Source organism: Psittacula echo (genome assembly GCF_963264785.1).
Source record: "Psittacula echo genome assembly, chromosome: 7".
Classification (NCBI taxonomy): Eukaryota; Metazoa; Chordata; class Aves; order Psittaciformes; family Psittacidae; genus Psittacula; species Psittacula echo.
The window spans coordinates 58,666,444-58,694,093 of NC_137740.1; the positions used below are offsets into that span (position 1 = coordinate 58,666,444).

General features: G+C 45.1%; 1 protein-coding gene across 1 annotated transcript; it reads right to left on the bottom strand.

Moving 5' to 3' along the window:
* On the bottom strand, positions 1-27,635 carry GPR55 (G protein-coupled receptor 55; the record flags this gene model as incomplete). The annotated part of the gene is made up of 4 exons (XM_080624050.1): positions 1-934; positions 14,746-14,755; positions 24,897-25,085; positions 27,584-27,635. 4 exons carry the CDS (start codon positions 27,633-27,635, stop codon positions 1-3), a joined length of 1,185 nt encoding a protein of 394 aa, XP_080480176.1.
* Between the last annotated feature and the right edge of the window lie 15 nt (positions 27,636-27,650).

The window sequence follows — 27,650 nt, forward strand, 5'->3', positions numbered from 1 at the left end:
TCATGTGGCACAAGGCTTAAAAACAGGACACAGTTCAACCACCTTTTTCAGGTGTGTCTTCTCACGGAATTCCTTTGCAGCAAGGTAATAAAAGATGGCGTCCAGGCAGCAGTTGAGGTTGGCTATTATCATTGACACCTGAATGAAGAAGCTGATAGTTTGTTTCAGACTGCAGTCCACTATCACGTGCTGTCTTACCAGATACTGCAGGCAGATTGCAAGGTGGACAGGTGTGAAGCACACCAAAAACACCACGAGGTTGATGATAATGACTCGTAAGGATCCATTGCCTTCTACCTTCTTTTTAGCTTGACTTTTGTGATTCAGAAGAATACAGATGTTTTGGGCAGAGCAGAAAACGATCACTGCAAGTGGGATTAGAAATCCAAAGATTTCTACAGAAACAATGAGGGGGGTGCTCCATGCCTGTTCTGACATGTTGTGAAAGCACTTAAAATTATCTTCCTCATGAAACACATACATTGGGGTGCTGCAAAGCCAGGCTACTGCCCAGATGAAGCAGCAAATCAAGATAGCCCATTTGGGGGATTGGTTAGCTCGACCTTCAAACGGGTGCCTTATGCAGATATATCTGTCGATGGTAATGCAGACGATGATGAAGATACTGCCATACATGTTGACGAAATAGAGAGACTCTATGAATGAGCACAGGAGTCTGGGTGCTTTCTTGATAGAGTAGTACAGCTTGAGTGGGAGCGAGAGAAGCAGCAAGACATCTGCAAGCGCAAGATTGATCATGTACACTGAAGTTTTGGTTTGTTTCTTCCAAAAGCAGCAGAACACAGAGAGAGCCATGGCATTGAGAACCAGCCCGAGAATGAAGGTGGGGATGGAGATCCCCAGCAGCAGGGTCTTTGCTAATCTGTCAATGTCTGCAAAGTTGCATTCCCCGCTGCTGTTGGACGTTTCTCCCCTAAAACGACAGAGAAAACAGGTTGGAAATGTGAAAGGCTCCCAGTGAAAGCCTTGATATATCAGTGCAAGATAGTTTCAAACACAGCTCTGGGATTTTTTGGTTTTGAGCTAGGTGCTTGATCAGTCTTTGGTGATTACTGAAAGCAAATCCTTATTTCAAGCACAGAGCTTTCTATTTCTGATTTGAGTGGCTTGATCTGTTATAGAGGAGCCTGATTCTCGACAGCAGGTAGTCAGCATCCACTGTCTATCACGAACTTTAAAATAATCCCATTCAGATATTGAAGAGACTAACTTATTCAAACATACGTTTTCAAAACTCTGAAGTGTACTTGCTATCTCTAGTAACTTGTACATCTGTTGAAACTTCCATAACACTTCTGTTCCTTTTCCTCATGAAATTATCGTTCCACATTAAGGTGAGTCAAACTAATAGCTAGGTTTTTATTCTTATATCCATGATTCCATATGCATCAGTAGTTCTTGGTGATGTCTTTTTACTACACCTGCATTTATATGGGTATTATAATTTTGTATAGTGCTTATATCTGATGCAGTCTTTTAGAAGGTAAGCTTAAGAAGACTGATATTTTATTTAGATACAAAGTAAGTAAACATGTTTTCTAACTTGTGCTTAACTTCCAGCTTTAGATAAGTTTTGGGTTTGCAAGTACTTTAACTGGTTATCTTACATAATCTGGCAAAAATCAGCAAATAGTGGTTGGAACTAGATGATCTAATGGTCCTTTCCAACCCTAACTATTCTATGATTTTCATAATACTGTTCTTTAAAAAAGTATGATTCGTAGGGAATAAGTGTTACCACCAGTCTTAAAAACATATGTATGCTCTAACAAACTATGCCTTAAAAGTGCTTTTTGATAATGTCCTTATATCAAAATCACAAAAAATCCTAATGAAGGAGGGATATTGGTAGATAAAATTCCCAGTCCAACTTAGCCAACCAAATAGTATCAATAATAATAATATCAAAAGGTATTTTAGGAGTAAGTTAAGACATTTAAAGAACAATTAGATCAAGAGGGGAATCTCCGCTTTGAAGGACAAAAAGTGACAGGTCACTCATAAGCACTACCAAATGGAGCTGAACTTTGCTGAAGAAACAATTTGTTTACATGGCTAAAATAAAATATAAAATAAAAAGAGAGAAAAATTGAGAACAAGTAGATCTACTAAATATTAACTGAGAAAATGGGCTTGGGTTTTGCCAAATCTTACATCTCTGCTTTTCAGAGGGATGCTGATATTGTGCTGAAGGTCAGAGGTGGGTTAACTTAGAGGAATCATGGGACAGAGTCTAGTTGGAGGCCTGTATCTAGTGGAGTGCCTCAAGGGTCAGTATTGGGACCAGTATTATTTAATATATTCATCAATGATTTAGATGAGGGAATTGAGTGTACTGTCAGCAAGTTTGCTGATGACACTAAGCTGGGAGGAGTGGCTGACACGCCAGAAGGCTGTGCTGCCATCCAGCGAGACCTGGACAGGCTGGAGAGTTGGGCAGGGAATAACTTGATGAAATATAAGAAGGGGAAGTGTAGAGTCCTGCATCTGGGCAGGAACAACCCCAGGTTCCAGTATAGGCTGGGGAACGACCTGTTAGAGAGCAGTGTAGGGGAGAGGGACCTGGGGGTCCTAGTGGACAGCAGGATGACCATGAGCCAACACTGTGCCCTTGTGGCCAAGAAGGCCAATGGCATCCTGGGGTGTATTAGAAGGGGGGTGGTCAGTAGGTCAAGAGAGGTCCTCCTTCCCCTCTACTCTGCCCTGGTGAGACTGCATCTGGAATATTGTGTCCAGTTCTGGGCCCCTCAGTTCAAGAAGGACAGGGACCTGCTGGAGAGAGTCCAGTGCAGGGCAACGAAGATGATTAAGGGAGTGGAGCATCTCCCTTATGAGGAAAGGCTGAGGGAGCTGGGTCTCTGTAGTTTGGAGAAGAGGAGACTGAGGGGTGACCTTATTAGTGTATATAAATACATAAAGGGGGAGTGTCACGAGGATGGAGCCAGGCTCTTCTTAGTGGCAAACAATGATAGGACAAGGGGTAATGGGTACAAACTGGAACACAAGAGGTTCCATTTAAACTTGAGAAGAAACTTCTTCTCAGTGAGGGTGACGGAACACTGGAACAGGCTGCCCAGGGGGGTTGTGGAGTCTCCCTCTCTGTAGACATTCAAAACCCGCCTGGACACATTCCTATGTAACCTCATCTAGGTGTTCCTGCTCTGGCAGGGCGATTGGACTAGACGATCTTTTGAGGTCCCTTCCAATCTCTAGCATACTGTGATACTGTGATAATGGAAATAACTGTATCTGAACTCAGAAGGAACTCAGAGCTTAACACATTCATATGAGTGAAAACAGTTTATTTCTAGCTCAGACTGCAAAAAGAAGAGGCACATGAAGCTTGAAGGCCCAACCTATTAATTGTTGTGAAGTGTATATGTTATTAGTGGATCTAGAAAAGGATGAATCTAGTTTATCTGTAGAAAGAAAGTATGGCATAGAATCACAGAATGGTTTGGGTTGGAAGGGTCTTAAAGCTCATCCAGTTCCAACACCCTGACACAGCCAGGGGCACCTTCTGCTAGAGCAGGTTGCTCCAAGCCCCGTCCAACCTGGCCTTGAACACTGCCAGGGATGGGGCAGCCAGAACTTCTCTGGGCAACCTGTGCCAGGGCCTCACCACTCTCACAGTAAAGAATCAATCAAATGTGATTAAAGCAATTCTATAACTGTTGAATCAAATCTTCTTAGAGATTTTTAAGGAAAACTGTTCAATAATGGTTTGACACCTCCTGTCAGACCACTATCTTCTTTGAAATGTCTGCTTTTTCAGATAAGGGTAAGGCTGAAGATTGAAGGCACTTGCATTTCAGTGAAGCGTACTAGCTTCTCTAGCGTGCACAGTGCACAGTGAAGCACTAGGAAAACCGGAGGTCAGAACAGGGGCTGTTAAGTAAGTGAGCAAATGGTTGCAAGAAAGCTAATGAGGACCACAAATAGGCTGGATGCAGGCTACTGGAGGGATGCACAAATTCACTGAGGTATCTCCTTGGCAGTGTTTCCCTCAGTAACCACACCACAGGAGAAGCATGACCTGCTGTTGGTCAGGGGGCAGATCCAACTGCAGCTTCCAGACAGCTGGACCAAGCCACATGAGTTGGACTGGTGCAGCTTTGTGAACTCAGGAAATAGCAAAAGGAAACCTGATTGTTATCAGTGGATTTATCTGTCAGAAAGGAGAACAAAAAGAAAACTTTGATGTATTGCTCAATCTGAGATTGAGTCAATCCCTTTGAGCCAGCAGCGTGTGGCAGCTGTTTAGAAAACCATGTGAATGTGGTACATGAGAGGTGAGATAATTCCACTAAATGTGGAGATGCACTGGGGCCATGTGTTCAAGGGGTTATTGTAGGCAGATGCTGCTGTGACCTGAGGGCAGGACAGGTAATAGGAAATAGAGGAAACAGGAGTGCTGTCCTGTTGTGTGAGCATGTGTCTTCAGTGACCAAGAGCATTCTTTCAGCTGGGGGAAAAGATCAGATGACATGAAGCATTTTAAAGGTGTGATGCCTGTTAATCCAGCACTTTGTATTTTAAATGTATCAGAAAATTGCTTGTGATGTCTCATAAAAGTCCAAGTTTAGATTCTACTTTTATCAGATTTCTGTCTTCACTGAATGCTTTTTCTGTAGAATTCATTAGTACCAAATAATGTACGGTATGACCACTGAAAATTGTTAATGTTAAGAAAATGTTAGCCAGTCTCTAAACTGGTAAGTTCCAGTACTCTAATGGAGTGCCTCATTCTCAAAAACTTGACATTTTTGATCATTTTACCCTCTTCAAATTTAAATTTCTCATCTTGAGATATCCAAGGGAAGTGTTCACAAACAGTCCGCGCTCAGTAATATCTTATTCAAGATGCATTTTCATTGACAAATAACCTTGCAGTCATTTCCTAAGCACCATCTTTACTCCATTGTCCAAATTACTAATATTGCTGGTATCCAACCTGCAAGATACTGAATTGTACCAAACACATCTTTCCTGTATGGTAGACACTGATTATATCTCAGTTGGTAGTCATTAATCATATAGAAGTTTCATATATATAACGTTTCCTTTGTCTGCTTATGAGAATTTCTTTAGAGATAGTGTTTGAAACCTGCTTTCCCCCCTCCTCCACTCTGTCTCTGAATGCTGTCTACTTTTCACAGAAGTAAGTCAAATTAGTTCTATTTTAGTCATTCTTAGATGAATCTGTGTGGATTGTTACTTACCTCTGCATTGTCTTCTGGGTGCCTGCAAACAGATTCTTCAGTGGGTGATTCCAATAGTTACCCAAATGCTGAAGCCAGGCTTAGTGATCTCTTCCTTTTCCACTTTCTTAAGAGACAGGCACCAGGTTTGCTCTTTTCTACTCTTCTGAAAAAAATTCCTCCATCTTGCAGGAGTTTCTTGAAGGAATTACCTGCAGTTCTAGGATTGTTTCAGACAACTAGAAGCCAAATGTAAGAGCCTGTAATTAATTCAAGGAGTTTTTCTTCTCTGGTCCAGACCCTGTGTCATCACTGGTCCATTTGTTCTTGATTTTTCCTATCGAGTGAGGATTTTCCACTTCCTATGGACTAGTCAAAAGCTAACTGGGTTTACCGATAGCAGGAGTTAGTGGTTAAGCTAGCAGCAAATGTGTACTGACATAGGAAATGGAACAGCAAGGTTTTACAGAATTTGCTTTGCTAGGGGTTTTTTGTAGCACAGCATGCTGTGAATGGTTTCCTCTGAGTTCATCTGGCACTAGCTGGGATTCACACAAGTCTGCATGTTAGCACAGACTGGGGATGATAGATTAAAGATATTCTTATCCATGAATACTTCATTAGCAGGAACATTCTCTGCATAAAATCTATAACTTACTGTAAGTGTAGTAGCTTTAATAGTAAGGAAATGATAATCAGATGACAGAACACAGCAAACCAACGATTTTTAATCTAGCTATACTGCAAAAGAGGAATGAGGAATATTCAAATCACTGCTTCAGCAAGGAATTTTACAGCATTTACCATAATAACCCTCCTAATCAACACAAAACAGATAATGTTACTGCTGCAAAGCAGACTTTGTTGATAATAATTTGCTAGAAGATTATTCATGTTAGAGATAATTATTCACTTGTGAACGCACAGGAGAAGAGTAAAATAGCTTAGTGCAATGCAGAGCAGTAAGTCCTGCCCGTATCTGCCATATATTTCATCTGTGGCTGGATAATTTCTTACAGTTTTATTCCAAGTATTTTGATTACAACAGAATATATCTATGCTTATCACTAAAGCAGACCTCTTTTTTTTCTGCTCTGTGCTAAGCAACACTACGTGTTTGATCTTTATCAAACTAGCTTAAAAATACTGCTTTGCAATCAATGCTGCTATTAAATTATTGGGCAAAAAAAGTTATTAGTTAAAATAGGAATTACTTTACCTGAACCCAGCAAGCAGATCAGCAGCGTTGCTTCGGTTCAAGTTGTTCTGTAGAGCATGACAGGATTTGCTTACAGGCCATACCCTACCAGTGCTCTTAGTAAATGGCATAACCACATCCTCCTCATCTTTTTTGTTGTTGTTTTGTTTTTTTTTTTTTTTTTTTTTTTTGTTGGTTTTCATTCCTATTTCAAAACACATTTTGTGTTTCTTTATATAGACAACTGAAGGTGAAAGAGTGCAAAGACCTGAATCCTCAGCTGTTTCCAGTCAATAGTCAGTATAGGGCAGGAAGTGATTTGTCTCTGAAGCCAGTTGGCTTTAGAGTGGACATTACCTGGTGTGAAGGAACTGAGAGTTTCTATGGTGGTGTGGTGACTACCTCCAAATGCCCAGCTATTCCTTGAGCTGGAGGAGAGATGAGGATGTGGCAAGTTGTAGGAGAGGCTGTCATAGAAATAGGGTTTCCCCCCCAGTTTCTGCTCAGTTTGCATACTGGAGATCAGTAGTTCAGCACTCAGATGCTTTTGAAAGATACAGCTACTTATATGCATGCAGCTGTTAAACTATTTAAAGGGCATGTGCCAGTTTTAGCCAGTTGAGGTGTTTGATTCATAACTGCAAGTCAGCAAACAAATGTTTATTGGTGAGAGGAGTGAGGTATACAGAGCACTAAACTAGTGCCTTGTATGCGAGTCATGCAGCAAAGACATTTCCAAGGTTTTTGCATCAACAGCACTTCCCTGATTGGAGTCTGAAGGTCTTGCCCTGGGAGGTGTCATGCAATGTACACCTTTCGGAAAGGTAACGGTGCTTGCAAAGAGTAAACAGCAGGAATATGAGGGCATTCATCCACTGCTGTCTTCAGTAGACAGCAGGCAAGGGTGGGACACAGCAAAGCACCCAACGCTGCTGGTCTCCTCAGGTCCTGGCCAGCTGTGGCTTGCCTGGGACTGGCATTAAATGATGCTCACGGTTACATAAAGTGACAGATTTTACTGGGAAAAAAGTTAATTGCTGTTTGATGACAATGTGACATTCTCATACATAATAATTTCATCTCCAAGCTACACAACTGGCAGGAGAATCAAACCCCAAGTAGCTCATCTGTCTATATCATATGGGCACTTCATACGGATGAGTGCAAATAGTCTCTCTGGAACCTTTCATGTTGAAGTGTGAAACTTGCTTGTTTAGTGCTGAGACCCACTCTTCTAACGTGTGGACTTTTACCTTACTGACTGCAATCCTTTTCTGTGGCTGTAACTACAGGGTGGGGGAAGCTGTAAGTGACATTTTAGAAGTTACCACCTGGCTTTGGAGGCAATTTGGTCTTTCTGGGGAAATCAGTAGAATCATGGACTGCTTTGTGTTGGAAAGGACCTTAATGTCCTCTAGTTCCAGCCTCTGCCATGGGAACTGACAGGTTACACTGCTTGCAGAAAAAGTAGCACCAGCATTTGTATGCCAGGGCTTGGAGAAAAATACACACCAATCTCTTAACCCATTTTATATTTCCTGTCTCTGAGATTTGAAGAAGTAAAAAAAAAAAAAAGCAGAACCCTGAAAAAGTTTGGGTAAACTTTGGAAGCAGATCATGTAGGAGAAGAAATGAAGGCAGCCTGATTCATATCATTTAGGAAATGTGTTATGGAACTGGAAGGTTTCAACTTCTGTCTTCTCAGAGCTGTGGGCTTGTTACAAGTCTCAGTAATGGACTGAAATGAATCTGGAGTCACGAAAAGAAATCTAAGAGTGCAACTAAGTATTAGGAGAAAACAAATACACTACAGTTACGTGTGACTCCTGAATGAATGATTTTGTGTCCTTTTGCAGCTGAAGAGGGGTTGCTTCTTTAATTCTCTCACCTCAGGCATATTTCAAAATTAGTTTAAAATGAGTTCTAGTACTTAATGCTGCCTTTACTCTTAGCAGCAACTTCATTCCTTGGGGATCTGTGAACTTCCCACTTAGTATCAATTGGTGCAGCAGAGCTAAACACATTGTGTTTGCTAAGTTGGTAACTTGCTTGTGATATGTGTGAGTTCACCACTTGTAGGTGAGCGTGACATTTGCTGGTGTCCATATAAGCCTTTTGCAGGTTGGATTTTCTGGTTTAACTTAGGACAACTTTTATCTAGAGTGAAGGCCTTTGTGCTCGCAGTGTATATCACCCAGCACTGCTGCTCTCTAAACACTGAATTCCAGAGACCCAGGCGCCTGCATGGTTCTGAGGTTTTCGATAGGGAGAGGGCTTTGTTTGGTTTAGTTTAATTCTTTTCTTATTTAATTAACACTAAAATGTGCTGGGGTTCTTGTTTGTTTGCTTGTTTGGGGCGGGGGGAGAGGGGCGTGTTTTAGAGCTTGGTAAGCTTTCTCCATCTTTTATCCTCTAAGTGCAGTAATTGCTGCTCATGCTAGGTCAGGCAACAGCAGGCAGCACTTGTCATTCTCAAGGAATCAAAATCTCTTTCAGAGGCAACGTTCATACAGTGCAAAACCACATTCATTTGCATTACAGAATCATGAATTCTGCTGTTCTCTTTTTAGTGGAAAATATATCAAAGCAGCTTTGCAGTTCAGCTTTCACAAATGTCTACAATATGTGTTTGCCAGAATGGAATACTTAATGGCCAGAATGCAATAAGTTGCATCTTAGATCTAGAACTAAGATACTCAAATGCAAACTAATGAAATTTCAAAGGTGGGGTTCAGTGTGTTTCTGTGCCATTCTGAAGGCATTTCTGACTTGTTCTCGCAGACAGCTATAAAATGTCATCTCTGATAACAGGACTTAATCAACCAGAGCAAAAAGAGTCAGGAAAAAGACATTGCCCAGTAGAGAGCTAGGAGGTGAGTGAAAAACTTAATGTCATTGCGAAAAGGGCTTGATGCAGTGGGGAAATAGAAGGCTTATCAGCCCACGCCTAAGCCCAAGTTATCTTCTATGTTGTGCTGTGAATGGTTTCTGATAGTTTTGTGTGTGTTTAAAGGTTTCAAAAACCGGAATGCCAAAGTGAGTTAAGCTAACAAGTTGTCTTGTTCTGAGCAGGCTATAACAGCTTGTGATTCCAAAAGGGGCTTCTCAAAAGGACACTAATTTCTCCTTCATCTAAGTCCAGCTAAGCAGCAGCACGCTTCTGGAAAGGAGACCTACACAAAGAGCTTGTGATGCCGTCACCTAACTGAAATTGTACCTTGGTGCTCTTTCTGTCTAAAGAACATGTAAATTAAAAAACAAGTTAAGTTTTCATTGGTGACTTGGAAATTGTTGCTTGTGGTTGGGTTGGAATACAAGCAGTGTTTCCTGGAGGCCTTGTGCTTCACACTAGTGCTCTATGGGTTGCTCAATATTCTTTTCCTCATCCTCGTAAGCAACCAAAGCCTGGCTTACTGTGACTTACTGTGCAGTTGGGAACTTTGTATAGTGAGGGGGTTGTATTTCTCTTATGTAGCCACTTGTTTGCAGCAAGTTCAGGACACTGCAAAACTGGAAATCAGGAAACTTGGCAACTGCTGAATTCTATGGGGAACAGCCACATTCAGCACCTCTGAGATGAAGCAAACACCATTAAAGGCAGCTCAGGACAGAGGAAAAAAGTGCATTTGCTCTTGGAGCTGCCCAGCTATGAATGTAGATTTGTTTCTGACTGCATTTGGGAAACCTTAAAAAGGTTATGTTACATAGCTAACACAAAGCCACAAAGGCAATTGTCTCTTGCAGCTATTACAGGGCTAGCCCTGCCTTGTCCTTCATCCAGGCCTAGTTTGCACAGCTTGACTAATAGCAAAGGGTCTGCAAAGCAGAATGATCATTTCAGTGGTCCCTTATCTTTGCTGCTGCTGTAGTTATCTGAGAGCCACTGGCTTTAAGGCAGCCCAAAGCAGAGCTGGGCATCATTCCCCCTTTTTCCCCAAGGCCCTTGCTTTGTTGCTGAAGCCACCCTTTGCTCTGGGTGTTGCCAGGCTTGTGAAACTCCACAGACTTGAGTCCTTCCAGGTGTGGGGGTAGCTCAGATGGCTTTATATACCCCTGGGGTGCTAGGAATGCTGCTGCAGGCTGCTGGGTGCAAAGAGGTGAATGCTGTGAGCAGGCTGTGTCCAACCATGGAAGCAGAGAATCAGCCTGATTGGAAAAGACCATTAAGATCATCAAGTCCAGCCATTCCCCAGTGCTGCCAAGGCCACCGCTAAACTATGGTACTGAGGGCCTTGTCTACATGGTTTGTGAACACTTCCAGGGATGGTGACTCCAGCACTGCTGTGGGCAGCCTGTTCCAATGCCTGACCACCCTTTGGGGAAGGAATTGTTCCTGATCTCCAGTCTAAACCTCCCCTGCTGCAGCTTGAGGCCATTTCCTCTTTACCTATTGCTTGTTCTTTGGGAGCAGAGCCCAGCCCCCTCCTGGCTTCATCCTCCTTTCAGGTAGAGAGTGATAAGGTCCCTCCTGAGCCTTCTCTTCTCCAGACTGAATCCCCCCAGGTCCCTCAGCCAGCCGTTCACCCATCACACTTGGGCTCCAGGACCTGCATCAGCTCCATTGCCCTTCTCTGGCCCCTCTCCAGCCACCTCAGTGTCTCTTCTGTAGTGAGGGGCCCAGAACTGAACACAGGATTTGAGGTGCAGCCTCACCAGTGCAGGTGATCACTGCCCTGGCTCTGCTGGACATGTTGTTGCTGATACAGGCCAGGATGCTGTTGCCCTTCTTGTCTGCCTGGGCACAAGCTGGCTCATATCATGCTGTCACGAACCCACTCCTCTCTCTGCAGGATGCTGGGGAGCAATTGCTCAGCAAAAGTACCACCAGCCCCAGCAGATAACAGATCTCCAAAGAGAGAAGGGAATGTGTGCACCTGTCTGATCTCAACCTTCAAAGACAGGAAACCAAAACGTTGCTAGAGCAGAAAGCACAAATCCAAGAACTTAGACTATCTCCTGGTATTACTTTAGATATTCATGGCATCTGCTACCATCAAGGAGGCTGTGGAAGATGAATCACATTTAGTCTGCAGTTTGTAAATGAAGTGTTTACATTGAGGCTGGTAGAGAAAGCACCCAGATACTTACAGAATCTTGGTCATTTTTAGGGTGGAATTTATGGAGGAACTAATATTCAGCTGGTGTCCTGGCTCTTTTGGGCTTCCACCCTCACAGGTCCTTGGCTGCATTGTGGTACCACCTACCTTGCAGCCGTTCCCTGCCAGCCAACTGTGGTCATTCCATAGTGAAAAAGCCACTTTCTGCATGCATAGCACTGCTTTGAGGAGCAGCTGAGCTCTATGGGGCTGGGGCTGGGCATCCCAGCCCCATCAAACCCTCTATGTAAGCACAGAGCCAGCGGAGGTTCCCCATGTTCTGTGCTGCAGCGTGCCTGGAGCTGGGTATCTCCGTGCGCACGGAAGAGGAACTGGTGTGAAAGCAAAGCGAGGGATGAAGACCCCCCTTGAAAGACACAGCAGCTGCAAAGTGGGAGGACACCAAAGCATCTGTGTGCAGGTGAAGACTGAATCAGACTGGTTTGGGTTGGAGGGGACTTTAAAGCTCATCCAGTTCCAACCCCTGCCACGGGCAGGAACACCTTCCACTAGAGCAGGTTGCTCCAAGCCCCGTCCAACCTGGCCTTGAACACTGCCAGGGATGGGGCAGCCACAGCTTCTCTGGGCACCCTGTGCCAGCGCCTCAGCACCCTCACAGGGAAGAATTTCTGCCTAATATTTAATCTAAATCTCCCCTCTGTCAGGTTAAAGCCATTCCCCCCTTGTCCTGTCCCTACAGGCCCTTGTCAAAAGCCCCTCTCCCGATTTCTTGTAGGAACTCGAAAGCTGCTCTAAGGTTTCCCTGGAGCCTTCTCTTCTCTAGGCTGATTCTCTCAGCCTGTCTTCATAGGAGAGGTTTGTTACAATAATCTTTGGTCTCATGCATGTATGTGAACAATCAGGTTAGCACTTCTATTATGAGGTAAGAAAGCACACCCCAAAGTATGCATTGAGCAGAGCACACACCGATGTGGGAAGAAGTAAAAGCCATTACCTGCTGCTTGTGGGGCTGTCAGGGTGGTTTAATCCTCAGAAAGGTTGCAGCGAGGACGCAGGCGTAGTGGCAGGAGAGAGGATGTGCCAGGGCCGTGTGCTGCCTGCACCTGGCACAAGAATTGTTCCTTGTTTCTCTAATGTAAGTTGGAAGCTATCATATGTTTCAGTTTAGGGTTTTTATACCAAGACAACGCTCCTGATGAGACAGAGCAATGCTCCTCTCTGGTCACTGTGTTCGCAAGGGGAGGAGGGGAGCAATAAGCACAGCAGCCGGAGGCAGCTTTGCCTCTGGATGAGCCCTGGCAGGGAGCTGGCACCAGGGACACGCTGCCCCTGAGGCACGGCAGGCTTCAGGCAGGAGCAGAGGGAGCCGCGCTGACAGCGCCTGCTCTTAGACCCCAGGCTGCTCCCTGCGAAGATGCAGAGGGCTGGGAAAGCTGGGCCACCCCTCGCAGCCCCGCTCCTTCCCACCAGCCCCTCAGGAGGTACCACCGGGATGGAGGAGCAGGCAACACTGCCGCGGCAATCCCCGGGGCAATGAGAACACGGAGCTGGAGCAGATGCGACCTGTTTATGGAGCGGCTTGGATGCTGGAGAGGAACTCTTCATCAGGGGCTGTACAGATAGGACACAGGGTGATGGGTTCAAACTGAAACAGGGGAAGTTCAGGTTAGATATAAGGAAGAAGCTCTTTCCTGTGAAGGTGCTGAGGCGCTGGCACAGGTTGCCCAGAGAAGCTGTGGGACTCTGAATCAATCTGAATGTGGACTTCTGACAGAATCCCTGACACTGCTCAAGGCCAGGTTGGACAGAGCCTTGGGCATCGTGGTCTAGTGGGAGGTGTCCTTGCCCATAGCAGGGGGTTGGAACTGGATGATCTTAAGGTCCTTTCCAAGCCAAACCATTCTATGAATCTATGAGTGTGCTGGTGGCAGGAGAAGTTCATGGTCCCAGTAAGGTGAGCTCCAACAAACCTGTCAGATTCCCAAATATGTGTGCTGGGGAGCAGGAGTTGACCATGTCCTGAGAAACCCCCGCCCTGGGGTCTCCAAGTTCCAGCAGCTATATCATCTGCTTGCCAGTAAGCCAGGGCCAGTTTGTCCTTCAAATAGCTACTGGGAATTCCCAGTAACTGTGACGGTTTGCTTGTATGACTTCATATATTGCATTTGATAGTGTGGGCGATGGGAAGACAACTGCATGTCTGTCCTCCTTTGGAACGAGAACATGAAGCTCTGAAGATTCAGATGAAGAAGAAGCAGTTTCTGTTTCTCTTCTTTTTCATGCCAAGGGTGCAGGTCTTCCCCACTGCTGCCTCCATCCCCATGAGCCACATGGGAGCAATGGCCCACAGGCAAAGGATTGTGCTGTCAGGGAAGCTGTGTTTTTATCGCTGTCTGGATATGAAATAAGCTGTGTTGTGACTGGGCTGTGGCTCATAGCTTTGGCTCAGGCAGGTAAACATGGGCTGTCTGTAGGTCAACAGGCTGAAATGGGGCTGGTTTACAGAGCAGAGCTTCCTCCATGTGTCCCAGGCTGAGGAAGGACTGAGGGTGCCAGAGGCTGTGCTTCCAATGGGAAAACAAATACAAGGAGTGCAATCACCATGGCCAGTGGTGGCTTTTGGCCAGGACCAGATTCCCAGCTCTGGCAACGTGTGGGATCCCAGGGCATGGAGTGAAACACCTACATTGCAGGCAAGCTCAAACCATCCTGTTATAAAGCACTATTTTATCAGCCCACCGTTTCCTGTGCTGCCAAGCCTTATGAAGTTGCACCTAAATTAGGGGGTCTGGGTAGCACATCCAGCAGCATCTTCGATGTAGCAAGGTGGCAGTGGCATTGAGAATAGTAATGGCAAGATTGTGCTTCCTTCTAAACCAATGTCGACAGGCCAAACAGGACAAGGGTGGCCATGTCCCTCTACAGTGTGGCAATTAGCTTATACTAAAGGTGAACCCTGAGCTACTTCAGGCAGCTGGAACCAGATAGAGCAGGCAAGGGAATGTAGGGCTGCCACATGCACTGAGCTGACTTAGGGCTGACTTATCTGCTGTGCTCTTACATTGCTGGAGTAAGAGGAAAAGAGCACAAAAATGTGTGTATATTAAATGCTGGATGATATTGCCACTGATGGGTCTGAAGTGATTCTGCAGAGAGAAGTGCATATCTCTCTCTACAAAACACCCAATAAGTTAGCACATGTATGGGCTGCAGGAAGGGCACAGTCCCTGAGCTTATCTATTTAGCGAACAATGGTACGTTACATTACGTTATGTAACCTTAAAAAGAGAAAAAGAAACCTTAAAAAGATTTCTCAGGGTTGAATGTTGAGAGAAAAGGAACTGGTGAGCACCCAGTCTCACACTGGTACGGTTGAGTGAGCATAACTGTGGGAGTAATACTTTAAAGTACAGATTATCTTCAGCTATATCTGATTCAGAAATTCACCAGCAAGACACCAGGCATGCAGGGTGGCATCTCCTTCATAGCTTCAGATACCCACAGTCTGCAGCTGAGCTTAAAAGATCTAATTCATCATAGTTCAATTGGGTCTTCCAAAGCCAAAAAGACTGGTTAGACATGGCCAGTGAGGACATGTGTTTCACGGCCAGTTCATCCCTCCTCCAAGGCAGGACAGAGCAGCTTGCATCTGGCCAAAAGCAATTCTGGCCATGGGCACACCAGTGGACTAAATGGCCTATACTTTTCTTGGGTATTTGTAGGAAGGAGCAGCCAACTCAAGCTGTGAGCTCAGCTCTAGCGAGACTGTGTAAGAATAGACACAGAGCTTCCCATACGAAGCACTTTGCAGCCCTCTCCACAGGATTCACCACCACACACCACCTGTGCCAGGCTTTGTGGTTGCTTAGCACAGCTGGGCTGGTGCTGGTGAAGCTCAGCCCACAGCCATTGCCATCGACCAAGATGCACGTGATTCTTATAGGTGTTTCTATGGGATGTCTACAGACTGTATCTTTTGAGGAGCCTGCTGGAAAGGGAGAAATGCAAGGCTGCTGTGTTGATTTCCTAGAACAGAGAAAAGCTTTTGTTTAAATGAAGAGGCCATGCTCACTGAGCAGTGGCACTACCAAAGGAAATTGTAGGTGTGTACAAAACTAAGGCTTTGAACAAAACCAAAGTTTCTAACAAAACCATCAGCTAATCTCACAATCATCCAGTAAAAGGAACTAATGTTTAGCAGTAGTGTGGATACAAACCAGGGACCTAAGCATTATGTGGTTAATGCACACTATTCTTTATCCTGACACAGGCAATGATCAGATCAGAGAGAGTCACATTATGCTCATCTATCTATCATATAACATAATACTCTGATAAATGGCTTATCTAGATTTATTTTTTTCCGTTGAAAAACATTTTCTTCTCAGCCTTTGCACTGCGCTTGGTGATGAAACACATAGTGAAAATTACCTTCTGTGCAATCTGATGATACTGAGTATGCAGTAAGCACAGTTGACTGGACCTTCACCATCTTCCATCTGGACTGATGGACATCAAAAACCATCACTACAGCCTTGTTCAGAGGGACACCAGTGCAGGAAAGCAGCAGCCGCTGCACTGCATACTTGTGCCTTGCACAGTCATTCCTATACCTTCACACAGATGGCCCTGTACAAAGAGGTAGGAGCTGCCCCATCTGCAGGGTTTAGGCACTCCCAATGCCACAACTTTCTGATAGACCCATCTCTGTTGAATGGCTTGGACTGATGAAGAGCTGACTTGTGTGGAAACCGCATTTTTTTTCCATTTCTTTTTATTTTTCCTCGTCCATCTCTCCTCAGTGTAGAAACTGGCGTTTCTGGAAAGGAAGCCCTACACACTCAAGCCTATAGCTGTGATGTGTCAGAGTTGAATGAGGATCACAGACTGGCCTAGAAGTAACACTTTCCAGATCTGAGATGTGCCCTGTTCCGTTAATGCATGTCATATTTGCACTCATGGGTCTTTCTAATTTTAACTTATGTTTTCCCAAGTTGCCACTACTTTTTTTTATTGTTTTCAGACTGGTGTGTATCCAGCTGTGCATCGATAAGACCTGTTTCAAAGGGTTGCAGAGAAGTAGGGTCAGAGTTGGCCGCTCGCTGTATGGCCACATGAATGCTGCTCTCCCAGGGACAAGGCTATTTGGGAATCAGCTGGGCACTGTTTCTCATACTGATATTGTCTTACCTGGACAGTGGCAGTCAGCATGCCCATGGCTCTTGTGTCTGCTTGGCTTGGTTTCTCTTGAGGTTTATGCAGGCTATAGCACAGTTTGCTCCGTCACAGCCCAACTGTACTGGCAGAGTGCATTTGTCAGTGCAGACTCTCCAGCCTGTATCCCTTCATCTTGGCACTTATACCTGAGGTATGAGAATTGCTGTCAACCTTGCTGCTGCCTGCGTCCTAACTGATCCAAGGGCACCAAGGTCCCAGTTTGATTCTTTGAGTGGCTTAACATGGAGATGCGGCAAGTGCTGCTGAGAAGTAGAAGTGCCCAGGAAGAACCAGTCAGATCAGAGGAAGAAAAAAGGAAAAACAGCAAAAAAAAAGGAAATTTCAGAAAATGTTTACACTGATCGCTGCATTTACTTCCGAGTCACAGTTTTGACTGATTGCCAGCGCTGGTAGAGGAAACGCTACCCGACAGTGCCACCTTGGGGTAGTTTATGAGTCGGACAAGGGTCATCAAGGCAGAACTTGACCTTTTCCTGAAGTGGTGCTCGCTCTCCTCATATGTATGTGTGTGTGTATCTATAAAAGTGTGTGTATATTCGTGTGTTCACCAATATAATAATGACTTATTAACAGTCATTACACTATACACATGGGTTGCATGCACACTTACTTTATGAGCTTTATTTTGTTGTCATCTCTCCTAATCTGTTCTGGGCAGCCACTTTATATTTCTGTAAGATAGACAGCCTCTGAGAGAGAGTGTTCTGGTTTATGCTGCTGAAAAAAATGTTTCTTTGTGAAAACATGCCTTTATCTATCTTGGAAAGAGCAACTGAGTAAATCTCCTTGTTTATTCCAGTGTAGAATGGGTCTCTGCCTTGAAAAGAATTGGTCATCTTTGAACCTGGTGTCTGAAGAGGACAGTAATGGAGCTGCAAGTTCAATCAGCTATAGCTTGTTTTTTCTATGCATGTAGGTTATCTGCCCTTGCTATCAGTATATAGTTAGTATTTGGAATGTAACTGGTGGATCTGGCAAGTTGAATATGAGCCGTAAGTGTGCCCTGTCAGCTGGAAAGGGTCCTAGGCCATCTAGTCTAGACTGTGCTTTTGCCAAGCAACTTGAGACCAGATGATCCTTGAGGTCCGTTCCAACCTGGTATTCTATGATTGATCCTGATCTCAGGGTCTTGGATGCTGTGGAAATTTGGGATGTTGTTGCTGGCTCCCAAGAGGAAAAGGCATTCTGAATTGTTTCACAGAGAGTGGGAATTCATCCTCCTGTGTGTGCAGAGAGGTTGTGGTGTCTGAGCCTAACAGTGACTAGATATTTGATTCCTGCTGATGCATAATGTTAGTCTAGGTGAGTCGATATGGTTGTCTTTGTTCTGGCTGTCTGCCATAGCCAAGTGTCTTTACACAAAAGTGAGAGTGAATGAATGGTGTTGGAAATAAAACTGACTTCATTTGAGTATAATTATGCCACTTACAGTGATAAACTCCTAGCTTCCCACTTCAAACCAAGCGCTGGAGGTTGATCTGAAATGCTGAAAAGGTCTCTTCACTTCAATACAGGTGCATTCCTATAAATAGCCTCTACAGAAAAGCCTCAGAACATGAAAGGGATCAAGAAAGCAACTTGCAGGAAAGTAAAGAACCTCAAACAGATTAAAACCTCTCAAATTAACCTTATCAGGTTACTGAAACACCTCCTGGGATGACAACTTTTGAATTTCTGTGGACACCACCTGTGAATAAACCCCATTTCTTCCTGTGTTGGGTGGGAAGCATGATTGCTAAGACCAGGATAGTTTTACAGAGGTTGTACTGATGTGGCTGAGAAACTTGTGAGGGTAGCTTATCATATAGGAATTGAATGGAATCATTGCTTTGAAGCCTTGTGCTGCTGGACTCCTCACTGATCCTAGGGATTACCTTACATGCTTGCACCGAGCGTGACCTATTTTTGTCTTTGCAAAAAGGGGCTGTAAATGTGATGCTACGCTTAACAGTTTTTAAGCCAGAGTAAAATACTCCTTTGCAAATCATTTCACTGAGCCTAACCCTCCGACTGGAATTGTTCTGGAACACCCAGGTAGACAACAGCAATAGGCCAGATGTGCAGCTATTTCTCCAGTTGCAACTGAAATCTGCAGCATTCCTCTAACGGCAAGACTTTAACCCCCACCCTGAGGGTCATCTCCCAGCTTGAAAAAGCAAAGCTTCCCTAGAGATGCCTTCAGCTAGTGGGGGAATTGCAGCTTGCCAGGGTCTGGTCACAACTCAGGCCTTTGCCACTCTATGGTGGGGGTCTTCCCAATGTCAGACCCACTGTTCATATGGGATGAAGCTGCAGCATGCAGTGCTGCCAGAGAAATCCAATTGAGGGAACTCCAGAGCTCTGCTTTGGGCCATGGTGGAAGAAGGTTCAGGGCCTCTTCTAGTGCTGAGCAGCAGAGGGCAGTTTTGGCCTGGGGGATGTGTTAGTCACTAGTTAAAGACACGTTTGGTCATCACTTTAGCTCTGACAGAGGTATCCTGGCTCCACCCGATAGGTCCCAGGCTCTGACATTGCACTGTGTCTCTTTCATGCATGTTGTTCCTCAATGTTTAACAAAAAAGTCTTAAACTGAGGTTAATTTAAAACCAGACCCTGTGGTCTCTCAGCTTTGGTATTCTGAAGCACGGTAGCAGTACTGCTTGTGTTTGCATCACTTGAGGCTTGTAGAGGTGCAGCCTTGTGTTTCTCTGATCTCAGGCAGAGGCGGGTAGAAGCACCTAGCTTTTGCAGCCAGTGGGAAGGGGCTTTACCTTCATGCTGCGTTTCATAGATCTCTTGACAGTTGACAGTCAAGGAATTGATGCATAAAACAGAGTTCTTGCATGAGAAAGCAGTAGTGTTTCCAGATTTTTGTGTAGGCTGTCTACTAATAGGGACTATTAATAGGGACATTATAAAGAAAATGGCTGTAGTTTATGACTGGGTGAACATACTCTTTAAGATTTACGTTTCTCTGTATTAAGTGTTACGGAAAGCATTTCTCTGTTTGCAGTCTCCTAAACTAAGACTTAAGTCTATTTACAACATGACAGTTGTTGCAGGAATGAGAGTCTACAAGATGGTGGGAGTGAAATTTAGTATTTAAAATGTTGTTGAAAAGCTGGATAAATGGTTTACAAAACAAAGAATTCAGTGAGGCATAAACACATATGCAAAGTTTTGTACATACACAGGAATAGTCGTGAACACAAATGTGAGATATGGGTGAGCTTGTTGTGCTGCAGATGTGAAGGGGATCTGGGGCTTAGAGTAGGTTGCAAATGGAGTATGACTGGAAATGAAATGGAAGATGTAGAAAAAAGTCAACATGATTAAGGGATATGCAATTGTTTAAGGCTTTAGAAGAACTATATTCAGTCTTAGGTGCCTCTTTTAAGAATTAAAGAAAGAAGGAAAAAAACCCCAAACCAGCTCAATCCAAGAGAGAACCTAAAAAGCAGGAGCAAACACAGTGAGCTACATTTGAAGCACAGAAGTAGCTGGGTATATTTAGAGCACAAATGCTGAAGTGTGGAGGACATAAATAGGTCTTAAAATACATAAATAGTAGCTATGAAGGAGAAGGGAGTAAATAGTTTGCTATATCCACTGCAGATGGGAAAAGAAATAATGGATTTGGACTGAATCAGTTTTGAAGGTCCCTTCCAACCCAAACTATTTTATCACTCTCAGATTTAGACTGCAGTTGGAAACTCTCTGTCTGGAGATGAAAAAAAAAACCTTCTAATGCTGAAGATAAATGAACCTTGTCACCTTAATAACACCTTGCTGTGAGGTGTTATTAAAAGCAGGTTAAACAAAATCCTGCTAGCTATGACATGGGAATACTTGAGCTTTCATTAGTTGGTCTCTTCCTGCCTCTTTTTTGCAAACCTATGCTTTCACATGCAAAAGGTTGAAATGAATTAGAGATAATGTGACAGGAATATGTGTGTTAGGATTGAGAGGGGCAGAGAAGAGCCAAACTGACTGCACACTGTGAGTACAAATCAATGCAATCACGGAGTGGCAAAACCTCTCACCTTAGTATGAGTCCTTCTTTTCTGCAAGTTGACAGCAGCCCTTTCACCAGGTGGTGTCACCGCCAGGTTTCTTTACTCCCTGCCTAATTGAGCCCAGGTTTGTTCCCTGGTCTCAGCAGTGGCTACAGCTGGTTGAAAGTCAGGAGTTCTCCCATAAATCATTGCACACTATAAAAAGAAACCCAGCAACAGAAAGAAGCAAGAAAAGGTTGTTGGGAGAGAAAAATAGAGTAAATGGTTTGAAAAATGATGTTTTTTTCTTCAGATGCATTTTTGCCATCTGTTATCTGTAGGCAAGAGTGAGCTTTCCTGAAGCAGTCCTTTCTGGGTTATCATCTGGAAGTTGAGGTAAGGGAGGTTGTATCTTATTTTATGTTAAATGTTTCAAGGCCTGGCTAAAGAATATTCTCAATTTCACTGCTAATTCTGGTATTACAAAATATCCATTAACCTGGAGCTTTGTCTAGCAAAAGAAGATAGATCATTGTATCTATGTTGTATCATTTGGCTAAACAATGTCTAAATACTTTAAAGTACATTATTCTGCCAAAATCACTAATGTTATACAAAGAAAAGGGTAGAGAGGTCATCCAGCGGCAGTATATTTACCTGGGGCTTGCTACGCATAGTTGACTAGGCCACTCTCCTCCTAGTTTTACACAGTTTATCTAACATGGGAAATAATATAGTAAACCTGTACAAGCAAGATACCTGCTTAACAGTAAAAGAAATGCCATATTTTTACTGCTAAAGAGAATCACTTCTCATAAGCACTGTGAGATTCTGCTCTGAAATTAAACAATGAGAGCTTGCCCCAGTGCGCTCATTCGTGCATTGCAAGTAAATGAACAGTGGTCAGAGCATTACTTCTAAGTATTACTTAAAGAGCATTATTTGTAAGTCCTGTCCCTTCATCTGGTGTTTCTGGCATTTGAGCAGCATTTTCACTGCACCCTCAGACCTAGACCACATGAGGGAGTGTTGAGAGGCACAAGAGCTCCTAGGCAAATGGAGGTGGGAGCCAGGTTTAGAGCTGGGGTGAGTGTGCAGAGAACGGTGCAGCAGCAGAGGCTGCACTGGTGCTGGCAGTGTGTGAATCCACACATTGCCACAGCTTGCTGCAGTGGTTTCGGCTGAGGAGAGCAGCCAGGGTAAAATACTACCTTCACAGTCTTTATCTACAGTAACTCCAGCATTCCTGGTGTCTCTAACAGCCTACACAGCCCACTTGAGTGTTCTTTTTCTGTGTGCAGGATATTTCTCATCACAGATTGAAGCTTTTCCAGAAGTCAAACACATTGGTTTCCCTCTCTTCCCCCAACAAAGGGGAAGTGTGTGGCCAGTTGCAGTGATAGCACATGGAGAAGTGTTGCCCTGAAACAGGATGAAATAGCTGCATTCTTCCAGGAGGCTGTCTCCGAAAGGACAATTGCCCTGTGAGCTGGAGTGCTGCAAGGGGAGAGCTGTCTCTGCAGGGGGTGTCTGCCCCCAGAGAGTGGTGGGGAGCTGGGGACTTAGCACCTTCCTGCCTGTGAGTAGGGGTGGAAAATAGTCATGATATGAAATGGTTTGGGTTGGAAGGGACCTTAAAGCTCATCCAGTTCCAGCCCCCTGCCACAGGCAGGAACACCTTCCATTACAGCAGGTTGCTCCAAGCCCTGTCCAACCTGGCCTTGAACACTGCCAGGGATGGGGCAGCCACAGCTTCTCTGGACACCCTGGGCCAGCGCCTCAGCACCCTCACAGGGAAGAACTTCTTCCTAATGTCTCTTCTCAATCTCCCCTCTGTCAGGTTAAAGCCATTCCCCCTTGTCCTGTCACTACAGGCCCTTGTCCAAAGCCCCTCTCCAGGTTTCTTGCAGCCCCTTTAGTCACTGGGAGCTACTCTAAGGTCTCCCCTTTAGGAGCCTTCTCTTCTCCAGGCTGAATCAGCCCAGCTCTCTCAGCCTGGCTCCAGAGCAGAGCTGCTCCAACCCTCTCAGCATCTCCGTGCCTGTGAGAATTGTTCTTATGAGCCTTCTGCAGCTGAAAGGGAATTCCACTGAAAAAAGACATTGCTTGTTTAAGGTCAGTCCCTGCTTCCCATCCCAACTCCGCAGGAGTGAACAGAGTGAGAAAGTGAGGGGTAATGGCATTCCAGAGGAGCTGAATACATTTCAAACATATCAAAATTGACACTCATGGATAGTTTGCCTCACAACTATGTTTCTTTCCTCCCTCTCTCCCTTTCATTTAACCCCAGTTTGTGTTTTCTTACTCCTACAAATCCCCCTTGTTTGGCTTCGAGGTGAGCTGAGGTCCGGTTTTCCTCCAGTGGTTTGACACTTTCTGTGCAGCACTGAAGTAGAGCAGAGCTCAGGCCTTTTGAAGTTCCAGAGCAATCTTTAGCTTTTGGCAGCTCTGAGTGGGTGCAGAGGTTTTCCATTCAGAGCAGTATCCAGCTCAGGATTTACCAGGAGAGTGTGGGCTGTCTTGGCTCCTTTTGCTCTGCCTGGTGCTGTGCTGCACCAAGCTCTGGCAGGTACAGGGATGTGCTGACTACACTGGGTACAGCTGGATGTTGATAGTGTGGTTAGATATTGAATACTTTTAAGTGATTTTGTGGCTATAAAAGTGGTTCTGTGTGCTCATGGAAAGCAGAAAAGTCCCATATGTGCCATGTTACATGAAGGAGCAATCTCTGGTTTCGGAGGTTCCTAAACTACAGGCTGCAGTAACCTGGGAAAGTATCTGGTTGGCTTCCAACCTGCTACAGCAAGGACGGTCTTCCAGGTTTGTGGAATAGCACCAGGGCCGTGCAGCTCCAACCTTCCCAGGGCTCAGATGCTATAGATAGATAGCATCTATACCTATATATATAGATAGATATATAGATAGATAGCATCTATATCTATAGATACAGATATCAGGGACTGGAGGGCAGTACATGGGCTATGCTTGGTTTGTGCTTCCTATTCAGTGTGACTACAACTGCCAAAAACCTGGTGGGGAAGTGACCTTTACTGCGGGAGGCTGATTTCCATGCAGGACTCTCTTCCTCATGGTGTGGGAGAGGTGGAGAGGTCGTGCACTTGCACTTTTTCTCTGGCTGCCTGCAAACTAGAGCTCTATACTGGTAGGGGAGACCAGAGGCTCTCAACAATCACTGATACTGTGACCCAACCTGTTCCTGAGCAGCAATCAGTGGCTTCTGGCCAGCTCCCCCCCCAGTTTCTATACTGAGCATGATGTTCTGTGGTATGGAATATACTTGTGGCTGGTTTGGGTCAGGTATTCTGTCTCTGCCCCTCCTCACTGGCAGAGCCTGAAACTGAAAAGTCCTTGGCTTAGAGTATGCAATACTGAGCAACAGCTAAACATCTGTGTGTTATCAGCATTATTGCCAGAGTAAAGCCAAAACACAGCACTGCGCCAGCTACTAGGAAGAAAATAAACTCTATCCCAGCTGAAACCAGGACCAAGGGTGTTCGCATTGATTGAGGAAGAGGAGAGTGTTGAAACACAGCAGTGGAAATAAATCAGCCTGGGGTTTTCTGGCAAAAAATAGAGCCGATGTCAATGATAAACAGAAATGTGCTGGGTTTCATAACTGGTTTCAGTATCATCACCTCAAATCTGCCTCACAATGATCATGTAGATAAATTGTCAGCAGCAGCACAGTCTGAACCTGCGGTGTGCCTTTAAGCACAAAGCCTGGGAAACATCTTGTTTGAAGCAGAGTGCTTTTCCTGACATGCTCTCCTCTCCAGGGGCGGCCTTTTCTCTCCTTCTTTGCTAACTTTATTTTACTTTCTGAAAGCCAGTGCGGTGCTGCCTGGTTTGAGTCCCTGTCCTGGGCAGGAGGTGGTGGGATCCACTTCCCTTCTGCTGGCGGAAGGCAGCGGATGTCCAGGGAAGTGGTTGATGGGACAGCCCTGCCCTGGGCACCCCAGCAGAAGGTGGGCACCCAGATGCAGGTGGCTGCATTGCCTCCATGGGAACTTTTTGGCAGGGCCTCCATTTCTTGGATTGCTTTACCTTGTGGGGAGGTTGTTCAAGCATTTGCCCCTACTGAGACTTCCCTGATGTGCCTAAAATAGCTCTGAGGTTCCTTATGTGAGAGGTGAAAACAGAACAATCTGACGCACACCTTCCCCTGCCGTTCTCCCATCATGCATACCTAGAGCAGGGCTGTTGTATTTGAACTCCCCTATTTCTTTTTCCAGAGCTGGAACTGCTGCAGACCACCATTCCTCCAGGAGGCAGGAGATGACTTCCTCTCTTGCTGCTCTCTGCCTACTGAAAACATCTGCTTCACTTTCCAAAGGGACAAAACCCACAATTTGTATCCAGTCGGATTTGTATCCAGCTGGTAAAAGAGAAAAATTGCAGGTATGCTATTAAAGTCAGATATATTGCGCATCTTATTGCACCTTTGAAAGTTTTCAATGTTCTGTTTTTTCAGAACCAAAACAGATGTCAGAATCCACCCCCTCTCTAAAATTACTAAACCAATTAGTACAGCCATGTCACTAGAGGTGAAAATGTGTAAGCACAGTGGCACAGAGTAAAGCCCTTGGTGATGGCATAGGTGGGTGTGCTCCTCCTGGGCCCAGAGCTTGCTCTGACCCCCTGTGTAGCTGGGGGCTGCCTGGCAGTGGGCAGAAGTATGCAGTGTTCATCTTGGCAGAAGAATGTCAGCAGGCAGAAGTGAAACAGGAGTTTCGAAGCTACTGATGTTGCTGGCAGAGAGCTGCCAGGCTTTCTGATGGACAGGCTTGCAGATGCTGCAGCCTTTTAACAACTTTGAGGATGAGGAGTGCATGATGTCAAATGCTGTCCTGGGCTGGTGCATGCAGTACTTATCCCTCTAGATTGACTTGGTGGTGTTTCTGAGCCTTCAGAAACTGAGACCTGCAGGAGTGCTTCTGTCTGAAACTAGTGCTAGTGAACCACCCTGGTTTTCGCTTCCCCAGGAGTGCCCCTTTTTTCTCCCTTTGATGAGAGCATCTTTGATGTATGTCTCAGTTTTCTGGTGAGAGGTTTCACACTTTCCACCCGTCGCTGGCATTCAGCTCAACTCTCATTTTGCAGTCAGCTGCCCTGGTTCAGTACTTGGCAGCAGGGTTCATTTAAAGTGTGACAGCAACAGCAAATGGAAAGCCCCAAGCAAGAAAGCTGGTGTGAGCAATAACATCAAAGTTAGAGGAGGTTTGGGTGCGAGTCCTGTGCTCTGTGTGTGTGTCCTGCCTGTGCAGCCACCTCTAGTGCACTGCAGCAGCTCTACTTGTGCTTTCAAGCGACCTGTTTGTGTAACAAGTCCATTCAGTGCTTGTGAAGGGTGTCAAACTGCCATCAGTTCATAAAATTAGTATGAATATAATGTAGGAGATGCCAATGCAAGGTGTTTGTGCTAGCTGTGTCCTGCAGGTGCTGGGAGGGCAGTGTGGCCTGATGAGGGCAGGATGTGGTCATGTGTGATAGAAGATACCTGCCCTCCTTACACCTGAACCCTCATCACTTGGAAAGTGAGGTTGATGTTGTCCAGACTTGGCTCCTTGGGCATCTGGGAAGTCTGAAAGACAGAGTGTGTGTCCTATTGTAAGAAGGTGAAGTAGCACATACTCAAAAGCTTGGTGGATTGGAACAGGCTGCCCAGAGAAGTGGTGGAATCACTGTCCGTGAAAGTGTTCAAAACCATGTAGATGATGCACTTAGTGATATGGTTTAGTGGTGGACCTGGTAGTGCTGAGGGAACGAATGATGATCTTAAAGGTCTTTTCCAGCCTCACTGATTCTCTAAATCTACGTGATCAGAGAGCTAGGTTTTTGCAGCAAGATCAAAGCAAGCCAGCCAAGGCCTGTTCCACTTTCCTAGTTAAAGTCTGTCTGTGTACGGGATGGGGGCTGTCTGCCTTCCCGGCAGTGGTGGGAAGGGTTGGTATTTGTTGGTGTGTGCTCAGATCACCCTTGTCTCCTGGACACTGCTGAGTCCACCAAAAATGTCTACTACTGTAGATGCTGCTGCCTTCTTCCTGCTTAATTCATCCCTTAGCTCTTCTCTGTAAGGTGTGGGAAAGCTTAGCCTGATGGGTTATGAATGTAGACATACTTACTAAACACCTACCAAATCAGCCAAAAGCTCCAGAAAGCCTCACCCCCCAAAAAAAGCGTAAACAGAACTGCATAAGCCCATTTTCCTGCTGGGAAGCCAGATGGGGTTTCTTGGTCCTTGTGCCACGTTTTTCAGCCTCCAGCATCTGTGAATCCCTGACTGCCTTTTGCTTGGATAGATCCTGCTCAAATGAAGAACGCAAGTTTCAGTCCTATGTCAAAGGAATGGTTTATCTGCCCTCTTTTCTGAGAGTGAAAAATACTCTCTTGCATCGTTGCCGTTACTAGGAATCATTAGGAGTGGTGGTGGTCCTGCTCAGAGCTGCTGTGGAGGCTGGCTGTGCAGTAAGGACTACCCCTTCACTCCGTGCTCAGCACCATCTAACATTTTCACAACCCAACTGTCTCCTCCATGGCCCCTCTGAGGCTCCCTCCCTCTCCAAATCTCAGCATCACCTGAGAACTCTGGGCTGTACGGAGGATTTGATGTGAGGTTTCTGTGAGGAGGAAGTTTGGCCACCTTTGACAAAACATTCACCATGTGTATTTCTGTGCATTCTGTATTTTTAGCAAGTGGCTGATGGAGGAAGGGGTGTTACTTGAAGTGAGGTGGCTTAGCAGAATCTGCTTGGAAATGCTTCATTTGTGGGTGGCTTTGTATCTCCTCCACCCATTTAATTAGCAGCTACTGGAGATGAAGTATTTTTTCCCTGCACACCTAAAATGGCTGTTTGATTTGTGCAGAGCTTTTACCTCTGAAGAGCTTGCACCCATTCTGGTGAGACTCGAGGAGTATAAAAAGCATACTGGCAATAGGTAA